The sequence below is a fragment of the Agrilus planipennis genome, unplaced genomic scaffold (genome assembly GCF_000699045.2).
Source record: "Agrilus planipennis isolate EAB-ADULT unplaced genomic scaffold, Apla_2.0 scaffold9, whole genome shotgun sequence".
NCBI lineage: Eukaryota > Metazoa > Arthropoda > Insecta > Coleoptera > Buprestidae > Agrilus > Agrilus planipennis.
The window spans coordinates 1,390,943-1,414,048 of NW_020442467.1; the positions used below are offsets into that span (position 1 = coordinate 1,390,943).

Here is a 23,106-nt window from a genome sequence, read left to right on the forward strand (position 1 = left end):
TACAGTGGAATTCGTTTATTATGACTCCGCCTATATTGACCAACCGCTTAATATGAAGTAATTGCAGTGTTAAGTTTGGTTTTCATGTTAAATTCTCCATAGGAAACTTTGGATATAATGACTCCGTTTAAAATGACATATAATTTATTATGACGAATTCTCAAGAAATCATATCCGGCTATAGCGACCCAAATGATTAATAATAACATTTTGGCTCATTTTTCTGACCCTTCTTATGTATATTAATATTACAATTCTTCGTTCTTTTTCTTTTTCTGTTAATAAATATAAACAATTTGTAGTTTTTTCCTCTATTAAACTAAATAGCTAACCAAAATAGAAAATTGTTTAGTTTCTAAGACTATGCTTTGTATGACGCCCGCTTAGTATGACGTGTTTGTCATTTCCCTTCGATGTCATTATAAGCGGATTCTACTATATATGATTTGATGTACATATATAATCATCATCATAAGGTCGTCAGTCCTAAGACTGTTTGGAGACGCACCTCCACTCCTTCCCATCTTGAGCTAATCTTCGCATTTCCCTAAAACTAGAACATCCCACATCCTTAACTACCCAGTGGGAAATTATAATAAATAAGTCCGATTTTGTAAATCTCAAATTTTGACATATCTCCACGTTTCAAGGTCCTTAGAGTCGTAACTATTTTCTTAATTACCCTATATTTTACTTTTCGATTATACACCTGCAGGTATAGTACCTAATGCATATATTTACGAATGATGTAACCGTTTTGAAGAATATGTTGGTATAAGGTTTTCCCAGTATAAAAACTGCATGTCTGCCTGTTGGCATAAAACAAAACATAAACAGTTCAAAATTAATTTGTAATGAAGAAAGCTTCTTTGTTGGTAAAAGTAACTGTTTCAAACATATTTTACATTTAATGCGGGTATTTAACATTTTTATGTATGCACACACCAATTAATTCAGTTTTAAGCGATATTTAAACTGTCAAATGGCCATGAATAATTTTAGTACTAAATAACAGAAATGGACTTGTTCGATTCTATTCGGTTATCATTTAGGTACTCTTGTTTTGCGCGTCGCGTCGTTTGATCGCTAGTAGGAAGTTATCATCGACTAGAGTGAAATGTTTTGTTAACAATGTGCGATAATTTTTTCTTTAATAATTGGTATAGACGAACAGAATATGAGCCTGTGCAAAGTGACGAAGAATACGAATATTACATTGAAAAATTAATGAGATTGCAGGGATTTGACGAAAGTGACTACGAAGAAGAAGTTCAACCTACCGCCAACAAACGTATTGTACCTTCCTAAACAGTATTAATAAAAGTTGTTTTCCGCAAGATTACTGATATTGTTCAGATAATACTTCAACTTGTTATATTTACTTACTTATCTCACACGCAAATTGTTTAATTAAATTGATTGTGCAGTATCGCCACATCGCCAGCAATTTACTATTTTTACCTCTTTCAGATTCCGTTAGCTTCTCTGGTTTACATGGTGAGTATTAATTTTTTATATTAAGGTTCATTTTAGTTAATTTTTTTAAAAGTAAAAGATATTGGTGGTAATCCTGGTATAAATAAATATTGTGTCACACAATGTGTATATTATTACAATGACATCGTTGATCAATATTGACCATTAACGATGTGAGTTGTCGGGTTGATTGTACATTAAATAGTTGTGTTTTAAACATGTAATATTCACTAATTAATTGTAGGTTTTGCCTGAAGAGGTCAACCGCTAAGCTGACGAAAGCTAGTGTTATTGTAATAATATACACAACATATTATGTGACTCAATATCTGGTCGTATTTATTTACACCTGGATTACCGCAAAGATCTTTTACTTTTGATATTTTTTTTGTTAAGAATTTTATCGTAATATAGTTGAACGTTGAACATCTACAGCTCGAAGTTTTATAACTCAAAATCTTTTCTAAGTCGAATATTTTTTGTCATCTTGACATGTGTAAGTTTTTAACTCGAATTTCTTCGTTTCTCTAGCTCAAAATTCGAAAGCATTATCGATTGTTTCTTTAATTCGAAATTTCTATTAGGAATCAGGGTTGGAAAAAAGGGTTTTTTGTTAAATTTGTGAAGCAAACTGTTCAAAACGTTTTAAACATGTGTTCATTTGTTTTAAACATTTTTTTACGTTTATTTTAAACACGTTTTAAACTTGCTTTAAGCAAGCCTTTTTATCGCGGCATCTGGACGTCATTAAGTACTTTTGTTTTTAACAGTGTTTGAAATTCGTGCTTTATACACTGTTTTAATCATGTCAACCTTGAGAAATATTTTATTTTTTTCATATCTATAACCAACAAGGGCTTTTACTCTAATACTTTAATATGTATGTTTTTTTTTCTGTTAGATTGTTTAAAACACGTTTATTTAAGACATGTTTTTTTTAGATTGTGTTTTACTGTTTAAAGTTTAAAGCACGTGTTTTAAAACATGCCAACTCTGTTTNAAGAAAAAAAATAACTAACATATTTCATTCTTATAAATATAGTACTTAAGCAAATTGCAGTTAAGTAGCTTAAACACGTACAGAAGTCTAAAACTTAAGAGAAACCAAAACTTTGTATCAAATACAAATTTTTAAAATAAAGAATTTACAAAAACAGTTGTAAATCTACTCCTATTAAAACAATTGAACAATACGTTTCATGAGTCTTCCAATATATTTTATTTCCATTTGTTATTTAATTAATTATTAACAGACTCCATATCTCCATAAAAGCAACGCAAACAAAACATATTGTTTTACAAAGCTAAAAAACTATAAATGTTCTATAGTTACCTGCTTAATAGGTATTTCTAAGGAATGTATGAAATAAATGGTATGAAGCACTTTTGCAACTCCATTTTATTTCAGGTATATTGTTAAAAAGAAGCAGGATTCTTTGTGGAACTTGATAGAAGGTGCCCATGATGCATGGTCGGGGTGGTTGTGCGTCTTGATAGTGGGTGTCCTCACCGGATGCGTGGCAGGTGTTATAGACATAGGTGCCAGTTGGATGACGGATCTCAAATTTGGAATTTGTCCTCAAGCATTTTGGTTAAACCAAGAACAATGTTGTTGGTCCACCAACGAAACTACATTCGATGTTTTAAATTGTTCTCAAGTAAGATTCAAAAAATTTAATGTTTTTGAGTTTATTTTTTTCCTTTCAATTAGAGGTTTACTGTACTAAAAAGGTTCTTTTAAAATTCCATTTCCATTGTAGTGGTTGACTTGGTCGGAGGTATTGGGTCAAGCTCGAGAAGGAGTTGGTCCATACATAATATCCTATTTATTTTACATTGTTTGGGCGCTTCTATTTGCTGCCCTTTCTGCCTCTTTGGTGAGAATGTTTGCACCTTATGCATGTGGTTCTGGTATACCCGAGGTGAGAATAAATCAATGAACTTATTTTCCAGACTGTTTAAATATTTTTCGGTACATTAATATATTCTTCATTATCTTATTTGAGAATGATTTTATTGTTCATTATTCCCCTAATACAAGAAACGTATCCCAGTAAGATAATAATTGTTATAAGTGCAATGATGAAACTTTTAATTAAAAAATTTGTTTATTTATAATATCATGTCCATCCATTACAGAGACGAATGATATACCTGGCATTGGACAATATGAGGATTTTCACACGATTGACTGGCAAAGGGACATTGCTAGGGATCGAATGCGACACAGGTATTTTTTAAATTTGTATTTTGTGAGATTTAATTTTAAAATTTTCCTTCCGTTAATAAACATCTATACGTGTACTGATTGCGATGCCTTTGTTGAAATTTAATGATTCGAAGTAGTTACATATTTATGCAAACAAAAAAGTCATGATGATTATTATCTTGTAGCGATTTGCAAATCGAAAGTGATAAGCATAAAGTAAATTAATGTCAAAGTAAACTAAAGGGTACGACAGATGTCAAGTAAAAGCTCTTTATTCGCGGGGTATACGTTCCATAAATATGCCGCGAATACAGAAACCGTGGATATGGAATGGTAATTATTATGGAAACATAGGGGATACGTTCTAAGGTTCCAAAATAAAATCAATATGTATCAGAATAAAATCAATTATCTGAGAAATTCGCAATTAAAATTAATCGTTATAATCAGCTTTAGACAAGGGTTTAAAAAATTTAGTAAATTTTGAATTAGTCCACTCGGTTAGATCTTTTATAAAAGTTGCCTCGACACAAGCCAACAGCNTGCAGTTAAGTAGCTTAAACACGTACAGAAGTCTATACGTTAAAAATATATATGTACGTAGAAATAACTTCAAACAGTTCAATTTGTTAAATTATTATTTCAGATATACATATAGCATTTGCATCTGTCATTTTAGGATAATTTTCTTAAAATATTTCACTACTCATGTCAATAAAGTTGTCTATGAATTTTTTTTTTCATCATTTGTTTTTTTTAACATAAAAGTTCAGTATACACACAAATTTTTGATAACCCGTTAGAAGAAAGTTTATCATTCTGTTTTAGAATGAACACATAACTCCAATACATTAAAATTAGTTTAATTATTTAAATGTACGTTAAAATACTTATAAACCAAACAGTATACAAAGACACAAATTAAATTAACAATACATAATGCAAAAAATAGGTTAATTTGTTTAATAAAACAAATAGATTTCTGGTTAATAAAATAAAGGTTAAATAATAGAGTCTCGGATAGTAATTTCTTAACAAACCAATTGCTGTTCAGAAGAAAAACAACTTTTCAACTCGAAATTATTAAAAATAATAATTGTACCATAAAAAAAAGTTTCAATAAAAATAATAATTGCACAATAACATGTATACAGATACAAGTACTAAATAATTGATACGTTACGTTAAGTTCTTAGGGAATGAAAAATTTCAAAAGTTACGTTCATTAAGAGATTACCTAGTTTATGTAAGTTTAATTTACTAAATAAAATAGAATAGAAGCCACCTACAAAATATGTGAATATATAATAAAAAATANGTGAATACATAATAAAAAATAATATACTAGTGTTAAATATCCTTCATATTAAAATCGTTTCCATTGATATATTAAGTAAAGAAGAATCTATTTAAAACAGCAATTTGTCTAATTAATCTTGTGGTATTAATGATAAGATAAATCATTTTTAAGTTATTCTAATAGAATGAAATATTTTATTCGGTACATTAATATATTCTTCATTATCTTATTTGAGAATGATTTTATTGTTCATTATTCCCCTAATACAAGAAACGTATCCCAGTAAGATAATAATTGTTATAAGTGCAATGATGAAACTTTTAATTAAAAAATTTGTTTATTTATAATATCATGTCCATCCATTACAGAGACGAATGATATACCTGGCATTGGACAATATGAGGATTTTCACACGATTGACTGGCAAAGGGACATTGCTAGGGATCGAATGCGACACAGGTATTTTTTAAATTTGTATTTTGTGAGATTTAATTTTAAAATTTTCCTTCCGTTAATAAACATCTATACGTGTACTGATTGCGATGCCTTTGTTGAAATTTAATGATTCGAAGTAGTTACATATTTATGCAAACAAAAAAGTCATGATGATTATTATCTTGTAGCGATTTGCAAATCGAAAGTGATAAGCATAAAGTAAATTAATGTCAAAGTAAACTAAAGGGTACGACAGATGTCAAGTAAAAGCTCTTTATTCGCGGGGTATACGTTCCATAAATATGCCGCGAATACAGAAACCGTGGATATGGAATGGTAATTATTATGGAAACATAGGGGATACGTTCTAAGGTTCCAAAATAAAATCAATATGTATCAGAATAAAATCAATTATCTGAGAAATTCGCAATTAAAATTAATCGTTATAATCAGCTTTAGACAAGGGTTTAAAAAATTTAGTAAATTTTGAATTAGTCCACTCGGTTAGATCTTTTATAAAAGTTGCCTCGACACAAGCCAACAGTACTTAAAAGATGCCGATACGTTGAAAAACAACACTGAATCCTTTTCTATTTACTCGATTACATCTTTTATAAAAGCTACCTCGGCACGAACATACTCAAAAGATGTCGATACATTAAGGGGATTCAGTAGTACATGCGCCGTAGAGTAAAAACATGCTTATCGGTTCTAGATATCATGAGTTTAATATTTGAAACAGAGGTTTGAAATTTTGTAGAAAGATAGACAAAGCTTTGTTCTAAGGCTTGTCGAAGGCCATTTTTTAATTTCTATTGAAAATACGTGTCCTACAAGAAGCATTAAATTTAAGCACTTGTAAAAGCTTTTAATAACCATATTATTGAAAACCAAAAACGTATCGAGTTAGTGTAAACCTTTGTCTGTTACCATACAAAAAATCAGATATCTATCTCGTAGCGTTAAATCACAATGTTTAGAATAGAAACCCATGTTCTCGAAAAAATTCACACTAGGTACGAGTGGTCTATTGCGGTCAATCCCCTTAATAAATGACACCGAATCCATCCCACGAAAGAATAAACGGATATGGGTCTATCAACGCTATCTTTTTCTAAATCGACTAATAAAACTAAAGACATAGAAGAGAACAGTGAACTAATACGTGACATACGACTGTAGAGTATAATTCCATAAACGTAGCATTGAAAAAGGCTAGCCCTATGCACTACCAATCGCTGCTAAATTGAATAAGGGGTATTATTAGTACCTAAGAGCGTAAGGGATGGAGAATAAATACGTCGCCAAAATTCCATAAAAATCGTGCATTTTATTAAATCTCGATTTGTGGTTTTACTTTATTAATTTTATTAAGGAGTTTACGTGGTCCGCAAATCAAACAAAAGTAGACCTACTGCTTTCTAAATTATATCAGAAATTAAACTTTTTTTGGCGGTACTTCACTGTAATTACCTTAGAATTAAAGAGACGTAATTTCATATAGTAAAGGGGAATTAGGAAAGTCACTTCTCGTGCAAATCAGGTATTTATTTTTTTTAATACTATTCATAGAGGCAGGTCTAAATTACGTAAACCTGTATCCCTGTATCAGGCCTCCAGTTCATGCAGTCCTACAAGTGCCCCGTCATTCCAGTATTTCTTGTAAAAATTGTAAAATTACGGGCCATTTAGGAATTCTATAGTTTTTATTTTTTCATGAATAGAGATCCTGAAAAACGATAGGCATGGGGCTGCGAATGTTCAAGATCCTTCACTAGGCTCAAACTCGTTTTAATTTTTACGATATAAAAGCGCCGCAGAGTGTCGTAAAATGACATGAGTTTTGACGAAAATTCATAATTTCAGCTCTTTTTTAACCAATTTTCACATCTAGACACTCAAAAATTTGCCCTTTACTGTTGTTCAGGTCAATTTTAATTTATACGATATAAAAGTGCGGCAGGGTGACATGTTTTGACGAAAATCAGTTTTTGCATAATCAAAGGATACCTTTCATAATTTCGTCTTTTTAACCAACTTTGAAAATTGAACGCACAGATTTCTCGTCAAAATTTGAAATTAAACCTCATTTAGGAATGTTTACCCTTTACTCCCGAATGTCCAAGATCCGCCACTGACTACTCAACTACAAGACTATTATGTGGTCTGTATCAGTAAAACAAGACGTTTGCTTATCATCTGTTGATAAGTAATCTTTTTTTTTTACATATACTTTTACTATTTACTTAAACAATTGTAAAGCCGAACACGTTTTTAATATGTTATTAAAAAGAAAAAAAATAACTAACATATTTCATTCTTATAAATATAGTACTTAAGCAAATTGCAGTTAAGTAGCTTAAACACGTACAGAAGTCTAAAACTTAAGAGAAACCAAAACTTTGTATCAAATACAAATTTTTAAAATAAAGAATTTACAAAAACAGTTGTAAATCTACTCCTATTAAAACAATTGAACAATACGTTTCATGAGTCTTCCAATATATTTTATTTCCATTTGTTATTTAATTAATTATTAACAGACTCCATATCTCCATAAAAGCAACGCAAACAAAACATATTGTTTTACAAAGCTAAAAAACTATAAATGTTCTATAGTTACCTGCTTAATAGGTATTTCTAAGGAATGTATGAAATAAATGGTATGAAGCACTTTTGCAACTCCATTTTATTTCAGGTATATTGTTAAAAAGAAGCAGGATTCTTTGTGGAACTTGATAGAAGGTGCCCATGATGCATGGTCGGGGTGGTTGTGCGTCTTGATAGTGGGTGTCCTCACCGGATGCGTGGCAGGTGTTATAGACATAGGTGCCAGTTGGATGACGGATCTCAAATTTGGAATTTGTCCTCAAGCATTTTGGTTAAACCAAGAACAATGTTGTTGGTCCACCAACGAAACTACATTCGATGTTTTAAATTGTTCTCAAGTAAGATTCAAAAAATTTAATGTTTTTGAGTTTATTTTTTTCCTTTCAATTAGAGGTTTACTGTACTAAAAAGGTTCTTTTAAAATTCCATTTCCATTGTAGTGGTTGACTTGGTCGGAGGTATTGGGTCAAGCTCGAGAAGGAGTTGGTCCATACATAATATCCTATTTATTTTACATTGTTTGGGCGCTTCTATTTGCTGCCCTTTCTGCCTCTTTGGTGAGAATGTTTGCACCTTATGCATGTGGTTCTGGTATACCCGAGGTGAGAATAAATCAATGAACTTATTTTCCAGACTGTTTAAATATTTTAAATTATTTAGATAAAAACAATCCTAAGTGGATTTATTATAAGGGGTTATCTAGGAAAATGGACACTTATTATCAAATCTGTCGGCCTTATTTTATCCGTCTCTGCCGGACTTAGCTTGGGTAAAGAAGGTCCCATGGTGCACATAGCTTGTGCTATAGGTAAGGATTCTTCAGTAAAAATTAGCTTTTTATTAAACATTAATGTAATTTTATTATTGTCCAAAAATCGTTATGACTATTTAAAACATTGTTTCAAAACACTTTTTATATCAGTATTTTTGTAATAATATTTGTTATATGTAAATTAAAAAATAGCTTACTTTGGTATACTTTAAAATTTTTAATTTTAAAGTTTCTTAATGAAGGTTCGGATTGTATTTATAAGAGAAATTGTAGGTAATATATTATCATATCTCTTTCCCAAGTACGGGAGAAATGAAGCTAAGAAGAGAGAAATATTATCTGCAGCCGCAGCAGCGGGGGTCTCCGTAGCTTTTGGTGCCCCCATTGGAGGAGTTTTGTTTAGTTTAGAAGAGGTAATTAGTCGTTTATTCTCCATATTTTTATTTAATTAAAAAACAATCCAAAATTCGTATTATGTTCTATTCTATAAATCTCATAGGTAAGCTATTATTTTCCACTGAAGACGTTATGGAGATCATTCTTTTGCGCATTAATAGCAGCTTTCGTATTAAGATCGATAAATCCGTTTGGTAACGAACACTCAGTATTATTCTACGTGGAGTACAATAAACCATGGATATTTTTCGAACTGGTCCCTTTCATAGGTCTCGGAATAATAGGAGTAAGTACCTATAAAAGAATGCTAATTTTATTACAGTAGTCACCAATGATGTGTGACATCTAATCTCTATAACGAGCGTGAAAATATTAGTCGCGTATTAATTAAAGTGATTTGACTTATTTGGTACTGATTTTTTCATATTTTATTTTAATATAACACTAATTCAATCATTTAAGTCATAACTAATTGTAAAAGGTGCATAGCAATTAGCAGAATGAACGATTGCTAGCTGTGTATATTTTCTCTTTCTCCTGTTTATATTTCACTTTTCAAGCGACAACTTTATACAGCATCGATTGAATAATGCATTTCCCCTCTCTAACTTCCGCTTACACGTTTCCATCAGTTGGAATTGGTCCCATCCTCGAGCGTTAAGATGTTGCACATCAACAAATTACTTCAAAAGAATGAAAAAAGTTAAAATAATTTTTCTATTCTAGGGGGTAATAGCAACAATATTTATTAAAGCCAACATATACTGGTGTCGGTATAGAAAATACTCAAAATTAGGACAATATCCTGTAACTGAAGTGCTTGTTGTAACTGTTATAACAGCTGTTCTTGCATACCCAAATCCTTATACCCGTATGAACACTAGTCAACTAATTTATTTGCTCTTCAGTCAATGCGGTATTTCAAATTCAGACAGTTTATGGTAAATATTGAATAAGTCATAAAAAATTATTTAGAATTTTCTTTTTTTTAAATAAAAATATCATTAAGATTTTCTTGATTTTTTTAGTGACTATAATCGCAATTTTACCGATGTGAATTCTGCAATTGAAATAGCAGCTGCAGGTCCCGGGGTGTACAAAGCCATGTGGCTTCTAATGCTTGCTCTTATATTTAAACTTATTATGACCGTCTTTACCTTCGGCATGAAAGTTCCATGTGGTCTTTTCATACCAAGTTTATGTCTTGGTGCAATTGTTGGTCGCATTGTTGGAATATTTATGGAACAGCTTGCATACAATTATCCAAAAAATCCTATTTTCAGTGGAGAGTGTTCAACAGGAGACGATTGTATTACACCTGGATTATATGCAATGGTTGGAGCAGCCGCCGTCCTCGGAGGAATCACAAGGTAAAAAAAGAGAGCTTCAAAACATTTCTAATCTTACATTTCTTTTTTAAGGGAGTGAAAGATTTTAAAAATAAAAATCCTGGTAAAGAATGTACTTCCCTCGCAAAATAAATTATTCAAATTTTTTAACTTTGGGTCATTTAGTTAACTGCTTACAATTTTCATTATTACCAAAATTATAGCAACAAAAAGCACTTACCCCAATTAACTACAGCACTTAATTACCGCAGACACTTCTTTCGTTCACTTACGTTGTAACCTCCCTAATCTGTCTGTTGTCAAAGATAAAGAATACCTACAGTACCACGTACATTTTCTTTACTGTTTTTTTTTTTTTTAAGGATGACCGTATCTCTTGTGGTGATAATGTTCGAACTGACCGGAGGTGTAAGGTATATTGTACCTTTAATGGCGGCTGCAATGGCGAGTAAATGGGTAGGTGACGCTTTAGGGCGTCAAGGCATCTACGATGCCCATATCGCCATTAATGGTTATCCTTTCCTTGATTCAAAAGATGAATTTGCGCACACATCACTTGCTGCAGACGTTATGCAACCCAAGTAAGTGTTCTGAACTACACCAATTTTGTTCGTAATATTTCATGAGTAGGGACGTAATTCTCGCCCCATTATTATTTTTATCTCAATCGTAATTTTAGTTATTACTGTAATTTGTTTTTTTCAGAAGGAATGGGACATTAAGTGTCATCACACAAGACTCAATGACTCTTGATGACGTAGAGCAGTTGTTAAAAGAGACAGAGCACAATGGATATCCTGTTGTTGTATCCAAGGAGTCCCAATATCTGGTGGGATTCGTATTAAGAAGAGATCTCAGTTTGGCAATTGGTAAAGCAAAGCATACTAAAAAGTGAAATTTTATTTGTAAGATAATGTATTATTGTCTTTTTTTAACAGCCAATGAAAAGAGAATGGTTGATGGTATTTGCGGACAGTCGCTGATACTTTTCACTACCACAAATCCAGTACAAACGTTGGGTCCCCCACCATTGAAACTTAAAAAAATATTAGACATGGCCCCAATTACAATTACCGATCAGACCCCAATGGAAACTGTTGTTGATATGTTTAGGAAATTAGGATTAAGACAGACGCTTGTTACTCACAATGGGTAAGATAATGATTAATACTAACTTATTAGATTTGTTAAACAATATTGATTGTTATTTATTTTTTTGCATAAACAATTCTGGGCAGTATTTAAGTATGTATATTTTTATTGAGGTTCAAAAGTTAGTTAGTTTTAAATTTTATTATTCAACGATATTAACTTTTGAATTGAGAAATCATCAAAAAACTAAAACACGTTTTAAGGAAAATTCCTTCCTTCCTATTTCAGTAAAAGTAAAAATAATGTAACTGTTAATACTGTTTTTTTAGGAGATTATTGGGAGTTATAACGAAAAAGGACGTTCTTCGTCATATAAAGAAGATGGACAACGAAGATCCTAATTCAGTTTTATTCAATTAAATATAGTTTTTGTAAAGTTTCATACTTATACAAACAACATTTTCAGTGCAAATAACTAAAATTTATTTTTGCACACTAATACGTCCAGTAATTTTTTAAATTTTAGTTTAGAAGAGGTAATTAGTCGTTTATTCTCCATATTTTTATTTAATTAAAAAACAATCCGAAATTAATATTATGTTCTATTCTATAAATCTCATAGGTAAGCTATTATTTTCCACTGAAGACGTTATGGAGATCATTCTTTTGCGCATTAATAGCAGCTTTCGTATTAAGATCGATAAATCCGTTTGGTAACGAACACTCAGTATTATTCTACGTGGAGTACAATAAACCATGGATATTTTTCGAACTGGTCCCTTTCATAGGTCTCGGAATAATAGGGGTAAGTACCTACAAAAGAATGCTAATTTTATTACAGTAGTCACCAATGATGTGTGACATCTAATCTCTATAACGAGCGTGAAAATATTAGTCGCGTATTAATTAAAGTGATTTGACTTATTTGGTACTGATTTTTTCATATTTTATTTTAATATAACACTAATTCAATCATTTAAGTCATAACTAATTGTAAAAGGTGCATAGCAATTAGCAGAATGAACGATTGCTAGCTGTGTATATTTTCTCTTTCTCCTGTTTATATTTCACTTTTCAAGCGACAACTTTATACAGCATCGATTGAATAATGCATTTCCCCTCTCTAACTTCCGCTTACACGTTTCCATCAGTTGGAATTGGTCCCATCCTCGAGNTATTACAAAATATGGATATTGGTTTGCGAATTTCCGTCTTCACTTGTCTTCCCGAAATAGTTTTATCAATTTTAATAGCGTGGTTCAAAAAATTTATTTTCATTATTTATAATTTTAAGAGGGGATATGATTGTCTGCAAAGAATGGAATTCAAACTCCAAAGTAGATTCTGGCGGTTTTTTATGATGAATATTAGATTAATTTTTGTATAACCAATTACGACCCCAATGTATTTTTTTCTTCAGTAACTTAAGTAATATTTTCAAATTTTTAACTGATTTTCTTTATATTTGACTACATTATCAATTGTCATGCATAGTGTCCTCATATTTTGTAATAAACAGTAAAACATTTCCAATATTTTATGAATAAAAAAAATTTTCTGAAATTTGCTTTTAAAAAGAACTTTGTGTACACATTATTGTAATAAAGAAAGTGATAGATATTTATGTTTTATTCATCATTTAAAACAATGATAACAATCCAATGAAAAAAATGTTATTAAAGATTTCATTTGTTAAAAAAAGTGTAATACATGTAAACATTGGAATTGGGTGATTTATCTTTCTAATCTACAAAAAAATGCATGCCTTGAATCTTTATAATTCAAAGGAAAATATTTTTCATAAAAATCTAGAACTACATGTTCAACTTTAAAGCCAAATTTCTGATACAAAAATAAAGCTGAATTATCTATTGCAACATGTAATGTAATGTCTTTTCCAACACTTGTTTGTATTAAGTGATATAACATGAACTTTGCAACACCAACATTTCTCCATCCAGGTCTTGTAAAAATAAATGACATATAATTCTCATTAATTTTTACATCGGGAACTAAAAATGCAAATCCAACAATTAGTCTTTTATACAAGGCAACACAGCTAAAGTCAGGATATTGTAGGCATTCTGTCAGATCTATTCCTGGCCAGAAGAAATGATTACACAAACTGTTTATTGCAGGAATATGTTCAGGTTGAACATAAACATAATCTACTGGGTCCCTAGGTGGCAACTTCCACCCTAAGCATTTGTGATTCACTTTTACTTGAAGTTCTGCCATGAGTTGTAACCAAGGAGGGTTGACTTCTGCATCTCTTTTGATATAAGGGCATAAATAAAGAGCACTGTATGGAGACAATACTGGTTCTAATCTAAGGCCTCCCATAATTTTTGTTTTTAAATCCATTGCTTTATTATTGCTGGCAATGCTCAATGATGTATTGTAATGACAAGCAGGGTCATTAAATTTGGTAAACATTTGTTTCACTAGCTTCTCTTCATGTAACTTTCTGGGCTTGTAATTCGAACTAATTTGTACACTTTGGTTTGTTGGATTTGAATTCTTTGTTTCAATATTTTTTAATAATAGGTGTGTTATATCATCCTCCTTTGATGAGGATTTGTTATTATCAGTTTTAATTAATTTCCTTTTTTGTTCAAAGCTTTCGACAGTGGGTAGTAGATTTTTCTTTTTTTGTTTCAAAGCTAAGTTATCTGACTCAATTTTACCAGTATCATCATATATGATTATTTCAGGTAATAAATCATCAGAATTTATGTTAAAATCTAACGCACTGAGTACTTCTTCTGTACCATACCATTTTGCCTTAAGAATATTCTTTAAAATCATTTCATCACTAGCAAAGGAATGATTTTCTTTTGCTTTCTGTTTTTCCATCATTAATTCATTATTCAATTGAACTATTACATTAGGTGTTAATTTTGGAAACGTGAGGGTCCACCATCCTGGTTCATTAAATAGAATTGTACCAGATTTAAAAAAATAGGGACTGTAATGGGATAAACTTCCAGAAACTGTTCCCCACCATTTCCTCCTTTGTCTAAAATACTTTCGAAAAAGGAAATTCCAATTCTTATCAATGAAAGCTGCAATATGAGTTTTCCAGTGGAAATATCCCTTTTTTGCCAATCCTTGACTTCGTAATTGCAGATTAAATAAAACAAGAACTATCGTTTGGAGCCACGTCATTTTGCTGCGAACAAATTTCTCGGTGTCATCAAGGGAACACTCAAAACAAGTAAATTGGAAGAACACATCTCCAGGAAGGCCTCCCGGTACTGAGCCCCGTTTCAAGCATTTTACATGGACTGATTGCTTACATAATGTACATTCTAAACCCTCTGCGTGTATTTCTTTTAGTGTTTCTGAACAGTATTTACATTCCATCACCAATAATTATACAATTCAAAAATTACTTTCAATTTTAATTTTATCAATAAACTTTGACTCAGTTCCACTCATTTCCACTCATAACTGCTCATAACCATAGATAATAGATATACAAAGGGTAATAACCCTATTATCACCCTTTGTATATATATTATCCTATGATATTATCTATGCCCTATTATCTATGACATAACCTCACCTGTTTTCATAGACTTGTTTTAAATCTATCAACTATTGAACCTAGAATCTACTGTTGTCTATAGGGTTGTCTATGAGCCGTGTGAATCTGGCACCCGATATAAATAATCCTCTGATTAAGCTTTACCAATAAATTTTGCGTCGTTTGCGGGTTATAAATATGTAAGGATTATTTGTGCGTCTATCAGTTCTGTTAAAAAAAAGAAAAATTGTTTCGCGAGCAGATGGAAGTTGAATGTCAATTTATTCAAAAGTTACTGAAGTTGTGATCATTTAATTTACGCCAATTGATTGCGTGTCACTTGTGCATGAAGATTAATCAATATGGTAAACGGAATTTATCTTTAATATTATTTCTTAGTGTTATTGCATGCCAGATAGTTGTCTTTACCTCTACCCTCCATAGATTTCATATTTTTGAAAAATAGACTCCTTATCTTATTATCTATAGTCTTTTCCATTTCAAGGTCTAATAACCTAATTTTTAACTGCCTATATTGGTCTACTAGAATATGAATATAATTTGGCATTGTAGAGAAAAATGGAAAATTTAAGTGTATTCTTTAGAAACCATATTATTTCAGGGAAAACTGATCATTTTGATGAGTATGTTACGTTTAAAAAATTTTTCCTAGCAAATTCGTAAGTTCATAATTTTAATTTGTGTAAACACCCACCTACTGTAGTTGTCTTAAAGGGGGACCTTTTATACATGGCTCGATAGAATTTTTACAAATAAAACGTTAAAAAACAACATTAGAGCGAACGAACTAAGAAAGACAGGAAATGAATATTATATTAAAAAGGATTATGAAAACAGCTTATTATTTTACACATACAGTTTATGCTTTGCAGAACCTAAATCAGAATCATATGCACTTAGCTATTCTAATAAGTCAGCAGTTTTATTTGAAATAGAAGACTTTGAAGTAAGCAATTGGATAGAATATTAGTTTGTTACTGTTTTTAGTTAATTTATTTAGCAATGTTTAGAGAGCATCAATATTTGCCTATCTTATAAATGCTCTGATAGTATAAAACTGAAACTTCTTATCAGAAAAGCAGAATGTTACCGTAATTTAAATAGGCAGAAGGAATTCGACAATGCCGTAAATGCGTGTGAGGAGTTAATTAGATTTCTACATTTAAAAGAATTTGGTAATCTACTTATAATTAGACTTAATATACAATGAAGCATCGCATTTAAAATTCTAGAGCGAGAAAAATATTTAAACAAACTAAAGGTTGTAAGTAAAAATTTAAAAACTTCAAATCAAAGTCCATCAGTTCCCTTACCCATTTTAAAAGATGATGCAAGTGATTTATATTTATATGCGTCATCCGTACTTAAAATTAGGTAAGAGAAATATGTAGGTTCTTGTTTTTTTTTTAGAGTAGTTATTTACCTTTTAAGGTTTTTTTATTTGAAAATGTATTTATTGTTAGAGAAACAAAAGAACGAGGTCGTCACGTTATTACTGAGAAAAAGTTGAATGTCGGCGATGTGCTGTTTATTGAGAAAGCGTTTTCATTTGCTCCTATTTTACTTGATGAGAGTGACACCGAGATTAAATTAAGTAAATGTTTTTATTGCCTTTCAGACGCATTAAAGGTTTGTATACCGTAAGTTATTTAAAAGTTAATTATCCTTGGAATTAGTTTAATTCAGTTTCAATGTAATGCGTTTTAGATGTTTGTCCTGTACTAAGGTCATTTATTGTAATAAAAAGTGCCGCTCTGAGTCATGGAAAGAATGCCATCAGTGGGAATGTTTAGGGATGCAAACAAATTTTTGGCAAGAAATTGGTGTAGGGTTTCCTGCCTTTCGTGCATTTCTAAAAGGACTGTCATCTCATTTTGAAAGACTACCTTCTAATTACGACTTTGAGATGTGTCCTTTTGGCGATGAAACTAATAATTATCGTTTTTTTAATGCACTAGTTACTAATTTCTGTCACATGGAAAACATCACAAAAATACTAATTGTAAGTACCTACTAGCGTGGTATTTATTTAATGTATTTTTTCAAATACTTACCAAGTTGTAGATCTTATAAAGACCAGTTACAAATAAGTATGACGAATGTCTCGGGATAAATGGAGTTTTATATTCATATAGTAACCATTTTAAAATAAAAAAAAAAATTAATTGCCTAATAAGCAAAAACTATAAAATTTACCTTGTGCAAATTGTCTTTGAATATTAATCATATTGTACAAGTGCTAAACTTTTTTAACGGTTTATTAGTATCCTTTCTGAATTCTGAAAAAGGTATGGTTTTCCGCACGGGAGTGGGCGTGAATCCTACATTCATTTAAAAAATAAATACCTGGAAAAAACTTTGGGGTGGTTAATAATAGGCATTCGAGTGGCTCAGTTAAAGCTACTCTACATGCTTTTTTTTATTACAAAGGCAAGGAATAAATTAGACTATGATTTGAATTAGAATAGACAACAGGCTAAAAGTATTTTATTTTTTTTTCAATGGCGCAGTAGAACAAAATTAAAATATTTTTGTAGTATTATTGAAGAACATTAATTTGTTTGTCAACTATCTTACGATTAGTAAGATTGATTTGTAATGGCCTTATCAAATATTTGATCGTCACTAAATGGCAATATATTGCCTTTACCTGATATTATTTATAGTATATAGTACTAGTTTAGGAAAATTTAAGGAAACTAATTAAGAAAATTTTCAGATTGCAACAGCAATAGTTTGTTATCTCGAAAAATATACGGATTTTTACGTTTTCAACTATTCAAAACTAAATTACGAGAAAAAAGAAGATCTTGTTATTGAAAGTGGGGCTCATCTTTGTAAACATATAGCACAATTTATTTGCAATGCAAATGTAATACATCACTTGAGTAGTAACTTTTTAAACAATCCAGAAATGCCTTTTAATGTAATTCCAGTTGCATGTGGTATTTTTCCTTCAATAAGTATTATGAATCACTCTTGCAAACCTAATATAAGCTTATAGTAAGTTTCCTGAAAAATTGTTTATTAAAATGTTTTATAATAGGTAATCGAGTTCCTGAACTGTTTTAGTTTTGAGAAAGATGTTGCCATTGTGAAAGCGGTTGAAACTGTAGAAGCAGGAGGAGAAATTTTTAATTGTTACGGTGCAAATTATCTTTTTTACAATAAATTAGAAAGACAAGAAAAATGCGAAGGAGTTTATCATTTTACATGTGACTGTATTATCTGCAGTAATCCTCATTTGGAAATTGTGAGAGACTTTATACAATATCGCTATTTTTAAACCAGTTTGACTTTGATTTTAGGAGAATTATGATACTTTTTCTTGTAAAAATTGTGGAGGACAACTTCTGAAAACTTCACCCGATTATAATTTTAAATGTGTAAATTGTTCACAAGCTTCGAAACTAGTCCACGTAGGTGAAATTGAAGAAAAAGTATCAGAACTATATTCCAGTGAGTTTTGAGATAGGTCTTTTATTCCAATATTAAATAACATTTTTTAGAACCCAATCCAAGTGAAAAATATCTTTTGGCGTGTTTAAAAAGACTTAATGATGACCTTTATCCTAAACATTCCTGTTTCGTTCATATTTACGCAATATTAACGGAATATTATACCGAGAAAGGTTTTGAACATTTCTTCAATTTTTTTAACGTATCATTTCGTTTAATTGTATTGTTTTAGGTGACATTAAAGAATTATTTAAGTACTCGAAATTATTATGTGATACAGAAAAATCTCGTTTAGGTGATTACAATATGCAAGTTGGTATCAAATTGAAAACCTTGATAAAATGCATTCATTCTTGTTTGGAAAAGAAAGAATTTGGTGATATACAACAATACAGGTAATAAAATTTTCTCCAAGTTTGTTACCTGTTACTTATACAATAAAGATTATTTATACACTAGGAAGGAAATTGAAGATCTCTCTCAAATGGTTGATGACATGAAAAAGATTTTAGGTTTATATTTTCATCTAGGAAACCATCATTTTGAAAAAATAGAATTTGCAGTAGGTGCACTTAGATTTGTACTGCAGATATCTTTAAAAAACCAATAAAAATTCTTAAAAAAAATAAAACTGTCTCATTAGTAGGGAGCGGACGTCGTTAACACAAATGAGGTCCGTGGTTATGCTGGTCATCATAATAGTTAAATGTTCCTTATTTTCAATAATTTTGTTTATGATCAGTCATTTTATTAATATGAAAAACCAGTAAACTTAGCATGAATCATGTTGGATATGATAATAATCACTTACAAACTATATCGGCAACATATACTTAATACTTCTATTTTGCCATTCCCACAGCTGACAGTTGTCTCTGCGCATGAGCTTGCCATCATTTCGAGGCACGTGATGAGAACAGCGAATTCGCTTCGTGTAAGGCATTAATAGTTTTAAACATTCAATATCAAAATCAAATTTTCGAAAGGTATTCATATTATTAATTGTATAAACGATACACTAAGTAACAAAAAGAAAATAATAATTAATTACAAGGTACGTATAGTGGAGATGCAATCACATATGTATGTAGTCCTACTAAAACGCTAAGAACTTAAGTGTGAATCGAATTAATAAAATTATTCAAACGACATTAAATTAGCGGGTAAAGGAACTTTTTCGGTGTTCGCTGCATCTTGAAGGCAACGAGACCATCTGACAGCTGCTGTTTGCGAACCAGCACGAAATTTATAAACATTTCCTGTGAATAAAAGGAAACAAAATGACTACAGGAATAAAAGTGATTTTTGCATCACAAAACTACTAGTACTTAATAAACGAACCACTTTCAAGTTTACTGGAAAATAAAAGTTAACGTTAAACTTACCTCGATTATGATCAACCAAATGGAAGACATCCGTGTGTACCGAATTTTCTTCCAAAATTATTGAACATCCGGTTAAAGATACCATCTTGCAGGGTTCTCTTTTAAAATCAGACCTTTGTGAGCTACAAAAAAAAAGCAAAAAAAAAATTAAAAGCAAATAAGTACACAATAATATATAAGTTTTTATACAATTATGTTAAACAAAAATTAAAAATAGTTTTTATTATCTATTGTTTATTCATTTTTTTTTTTCATAAAGTTATATTGCGAGTTATGATTTTTTTTAAATTACTATATCAAGTATACACCATACAAGCTAAATCAGTATGTACAACATACAGTACTTTTTAAACCCTTTTGCACTACTGAATGTTCAGCTTTGCATAGCGCGTTCGATGTTTAAAGCTCAACTAATATTATTTAAGAACTCACCCTTTAAATGACTTTGGTGAAAAATAAACTATCGACGATGACCAAATTTGAAGCCAGTACCTTTGCCAAGAAGCAACGGTAGGTTTTTTTCCATATTTCAGAATAGTTTTCCTTCTGATGCAGCCTTGCATAACACAAGAGTCAGTTACGTTGTTCAAAATATCTTCAGTTAATCTGCAACTACATAATAAATTTTATTATAAATCAATTTCGAAAATATCCGTTACCTTGTGAGGAGAGTGCAATCCTCGTCGGTATTTTTAGAGGCTTGTAAAGAAATATCAGAAGGTGGTAAACTAAGTTCGGCTCTACTAAGCTGCCCGCATTCAGAATGAGTATCTTCAAGCTCCGAATCGTCTAATAAGTGTAATACTTTGCTTATTTCTTTCGTGTCAGTCGAATTAACATGAAATTTACCAAATATACTACAATGAAGAATTTAAATTAGTTTTGCTATAAAAATTTAATTATTTTTAAACAAACTTCAAATACTAGGTATTATTTTTGTTCATGTTACTGTTCGCTCTTTCCCTTCAAATAAAGTTTCAAACCATGCAGTTTTCTACCAAAATTACATCAAACCACATTCTGTATTCTAAGTTACTATAATAAAAGCACCTGTATTCGATTCTAATAAATTCATACTGCCCTTAGAGGAATTTTAAAAAAACTACTAATTTTTTCTTTAAGATTAGAACAACTAAAGCGACAACTGGATACTCAGTCAGCAAGTTAATAAAGACTTACCCCCAAATAGCAAGTGAACACCCTTGAGGTGTTCCTTGCTTATGAAAGTTACGTGGCAGACTTGCACTACGAAATCTAAGAGATAGAATTTATTATAGCTTAGAAGGAACACTTTTGAATTCAAAAGACAGACCATTTTCTTTTACTAATACTAATCTATTTATTATCTATTTGTAGATTAATAACAAGATAATTTTTAGGTAAATATAATCTAAATAAAAAATGCAATAAGTTGTTTGTTAGCTGAAGTATTACCACTCTACAAACCATTTATGTAGATGAGCCCTGATAAACAAAGGTTTAAACGACCGAATAAACAATTTGTTAACACAAATACTAAAGTTCTTTTCCAGATCACCCAAATCAGTGTAACTATATAATTTAAAATAAAAAACAAGTATTAATACTTTATACCATTCTTATAATTAAAAACATAGTAAATTTAATTCTTCAAAGATCAATGTAAAAATACACCAAAAAGTTTAATGTAATCTAGAAAAGTACAATTAAAAGGATCAAATATAGAAAATGCAATAAACTGTCGTTAACTCCAAAACGTGAAAGTTTCAAACCAAAACTAAAACCAAAAGCTTCAAAAAACGATAAAAGAATTAACACTTACTTGGTGCCCAGACTACGGCATTTTCGGTGTCCAGGTATGAACTTGGCACCGGAAGTGACTGCCTGTAATCTGAGTGAACCGCTGGATGCCTTGGCAGGAGAGAGATTCAAAGACGCGATCGCCAAAGCATCGACTGCACCGCCATTCACCGATTCCTTCGAACTACACGTAGACGAGCTAGGGGGTGGTGTAGGCGGTTCTAACTTAAGAGACAATCTAAATTTGTAAATTTAATTATTATCGTGAATAAAATAACTTTTATAGTGAGCGATAAAAACCTACTTGTATTGGTCATCTTCAACAAACTTTTGCAGTTCCTCGATGTACCGTATAGAATTAAGGTAATCCTGAACGTGAGATAATGTAGGTAAATATGAGTAATCAGATAGCTGATAATTCGAGATTATACGAAGTATGTTGTTCATTTTGAGTAATCGTTGTTGAGATTCTAAGCCTCCCGAATGAGGATGTGCCATATCGATGTAAACCAAATCGGTTAGATAAAGACCTGAAGATTATAAAAAATATTACTGCCTAAAATCATTAAAACTGTAAATGTTTACCTAAATAAGGAATACATGGCAACTTCAGACTTTCGATGTGATGTCTAAGATTCGACCAGTTGTCAGCGTCCGAAAAAACTTCGGAAAGTTTATCGAACGTCTGCTTCTCCTTCTTAGTCAAACAGTTCCAGGTTTTCGATAACCTTTAAAATTATTTATTATTTTAGTTTTGTATATTATGCCAAAAAAAAGTAGGTACTTTACCTATACACTGAAGCACTCTGAAGAGCTGATATGATTGCAAAAAGTGAATGTAAATTGTTCAGATCATAAAGTTTCTTCGCTATTTTAATAAAATGGCCCAAGATTTCCGCTCGTTGTTTAGTGGTAGACCGTGAGAGTATTTCTTGAACGACCCAAAAACTCACCTGAAATCATTAACTAATTGTACACTTTTTCTAATTTTTTTTCTTCTAAAGTTGAAATATGCAAACACTATTTAGTTTCAAGCGTTTCAGCAAGTAGATATCCATATATTTAAATGAACCTTGTTGGAGCATACGTAATCCTAAAATGTAGCATCGTACTACAGATGGCGCTCACCACGCCATTTGTGGTATTTTCTAAAACGCGCTGTTAAGACAGCAGGTAAAGGTTGGTCTGTGTTCTGTCGGAGCTGCCTGCGACGCGCTGATGAGATCCAAAAAGATCGAAATCGCGATCCGCGTCTGGCAGTTTCGACAGAATACAGACCACTTCGAATTATTTT

At 31.0% G+C, this 23,106-nt stretch overlaps 4 protein-coding genes and 1 long non-coding RNA gene across 9 annotated transcripts in view; 3 read left to right on the forward strand and 2 right to left on the reverse strand.

Moving 5' to 3' along the window:
• LOC108737149 (H(+)/Cl(-) exchange transporter 5) overlaps positions 1-12,165 on the forward strand; it is a 17,383-nt gene extending 5,218 nt beyond the window's left edge. For 2 of the 3 annotated variants that reach the window (XM_018469844.2, XM_018469861.2), the window contains exons 3-15: positions 1,471-1,497; positions 3,616-3,706; positions 8,119-8,368; positions 8,471-8,632; positions 8,691-8,838; positions 9,076-9,215; positions 9,302-9,484; positions 9,925-10,139; positions 10,227-10,568; positions 10,910-11,128; positions 11,253-11,416; positions 11,486-11,699; positions 11,969-12,165. In XM_018469844.2, coding sequence (XP_018325346.1) covers positions 1,471-1,497; positions 3,616-3,706; positions 8,119-8,368; positions 8,471-8,632; positions 8,691-8,838; positions 9,076-9,215; positions 9,302-9,484; positions 9,925-10,139; positions 10,227-10,568; positions 10,910-11,128; positions 11,253-11,416; positions 11,486-11,699; positions 11,969-12,059 — 2,246 coding nt within the window. In that variant the 3' untranslated portion in view covers positions 12,060-12,165. Of the gene's footprint in view, positions 1-579; positions 1,292-1,470; positions 1,498-3,615; positions 3,707-8,118; positions 8,369-8,470; positions 8,633-8,690; positions 8,839-9,075; positions 9,216-9,301; positions 9,485-9,924; positions 10,140-10,226; positions 10,569-10,909; positions 11,129-11,252; positions 11,417-11,485; positions 11,700-11,968 lie in introns of those variants that run through there. The other variant, XM_018469852.2, reaches the window with a different exon arrangement.
• On the forward strand, positions 2,660-3,398 carry LOC112906665. Its single transcript, XR_003232498.1, has 2 exons — positions 2,660-3,134; positions 3,237-3,398. It is a non-coding gene; the product is annotated as an uncharacterized LOC112906665 (long non-coding RNA).
• Positions 12,166-13,329: 1,164 nt separating the features above from the next.
• LOC108736972 (cysteine-rich protein 2-binding protein) lies at positions 13,330-15,186 on the reverse strand. The gene has a single exon (XM_018469607.1). The coding sequence runs from the start codon at positions 15,003-15,005 to the stop codon at positions 13,374-13,376; it is 1,632 nt and encodes a 543-aa protein (XP_018325109.1). The 5' UTR covers positions 15,006-15,186; the 3' UTR covers positions 13,330-13,373.
• Positions 15,187-15,679: 493 nt separating this feature from the next.
• Positions 15,680-19,286, forward strand: LOC108737320 (SET and MYND domain-containing protein 4-like). 3 transcript variants are annotated; one of them, XM_018470108.1, is made up of 12 exons: positions 15,680-15,848; positions 15,904-16,135; positions 16,190-16,364; positions 16,422-16,563; positions 16,653-16,829; positions 16,897-17,191; positions 17,909-18,192; positions 18,262-18,442; positions 18,498-18,648; positions 18,699-18,821; positions 18,881-19,043; positions 19,108-19,286. In XM_018470108.1, exons 1-12 carry the CDS (start codon positions 15,748-15,750, stop codon positions 19,256-19,258), a joined length of 2,175 nt encoding a protein of 724 aa, XP_018325610.1. In that variant the 5' UTR covers positions 15,680-15,747; the 3' UTR covers positions 19,259-19,286. The 3 variants fall into 3 exon arrangements, with proteins under 3 accessions (XP_018325610.1, XP_018325620.1, XP_018325631.1); XM_018470118.1 differs by lacking the exons at positions 15,904-16,135; positions 16,190-16,364; positions 16,422-16,563 and having other exon boundaries at positions 19,108-19,283; XM_018470129.1 differs by lacking the exons at positions 15,904-16,135; positions 16,190-16,364; positions 16,422-16,563 and having other exon boundaries at positions 15,680-15,812; positions 19,108-19,283.
• A 264-nt stretch (positions 19,287-19,550) lies between these two features.
• The window catches only part of LOC108736940 (ras-specific guanine nucleotide-releasing factor RalGPS2), a 22,933-nt gene continuing 19,377 nt past the window's right edge, over positions 19,551-23,106 (reverse strand). Inside the window, exons 3-11 of the mRNA XM_025981218.1 lie at positions 22,602-22,765; positions 22,398-22,540; positions 22,117-22,342; positions 21,835-22,050; positions 21,213-21,287; positions 20,693-20,890; positions 20,466-20,645; positions 20,034-20,155; positions 19,551-19,907 (exon numbers count right to left, since the gene is read on the reverse strand). Coding sequence (XP_025837003.1) covers positions 19,786-19,907; positions 20,034-20,155; positions 20,466-20,645; positions 20,693-20,890; positions 21,213-21,287; positions 21,835-22,050; positions 22,117-22,342; positions 22,398-22,540; positions 22,602-22,765 — 1,446 coding nt within the window. The 3' untranslated portion in view covers positions 19,551-19,785. The remainder of the gene's footprint in view (positions 19,908-20,033; positions 20,156-20,465; positions 20,646-20,692; positions 20,891-21,212; positions 21,288-21,834; positions 22,051-22,116; positions 22,343-22,397; positions 22,541-22,601; positions 22,766-23,106) is intronic.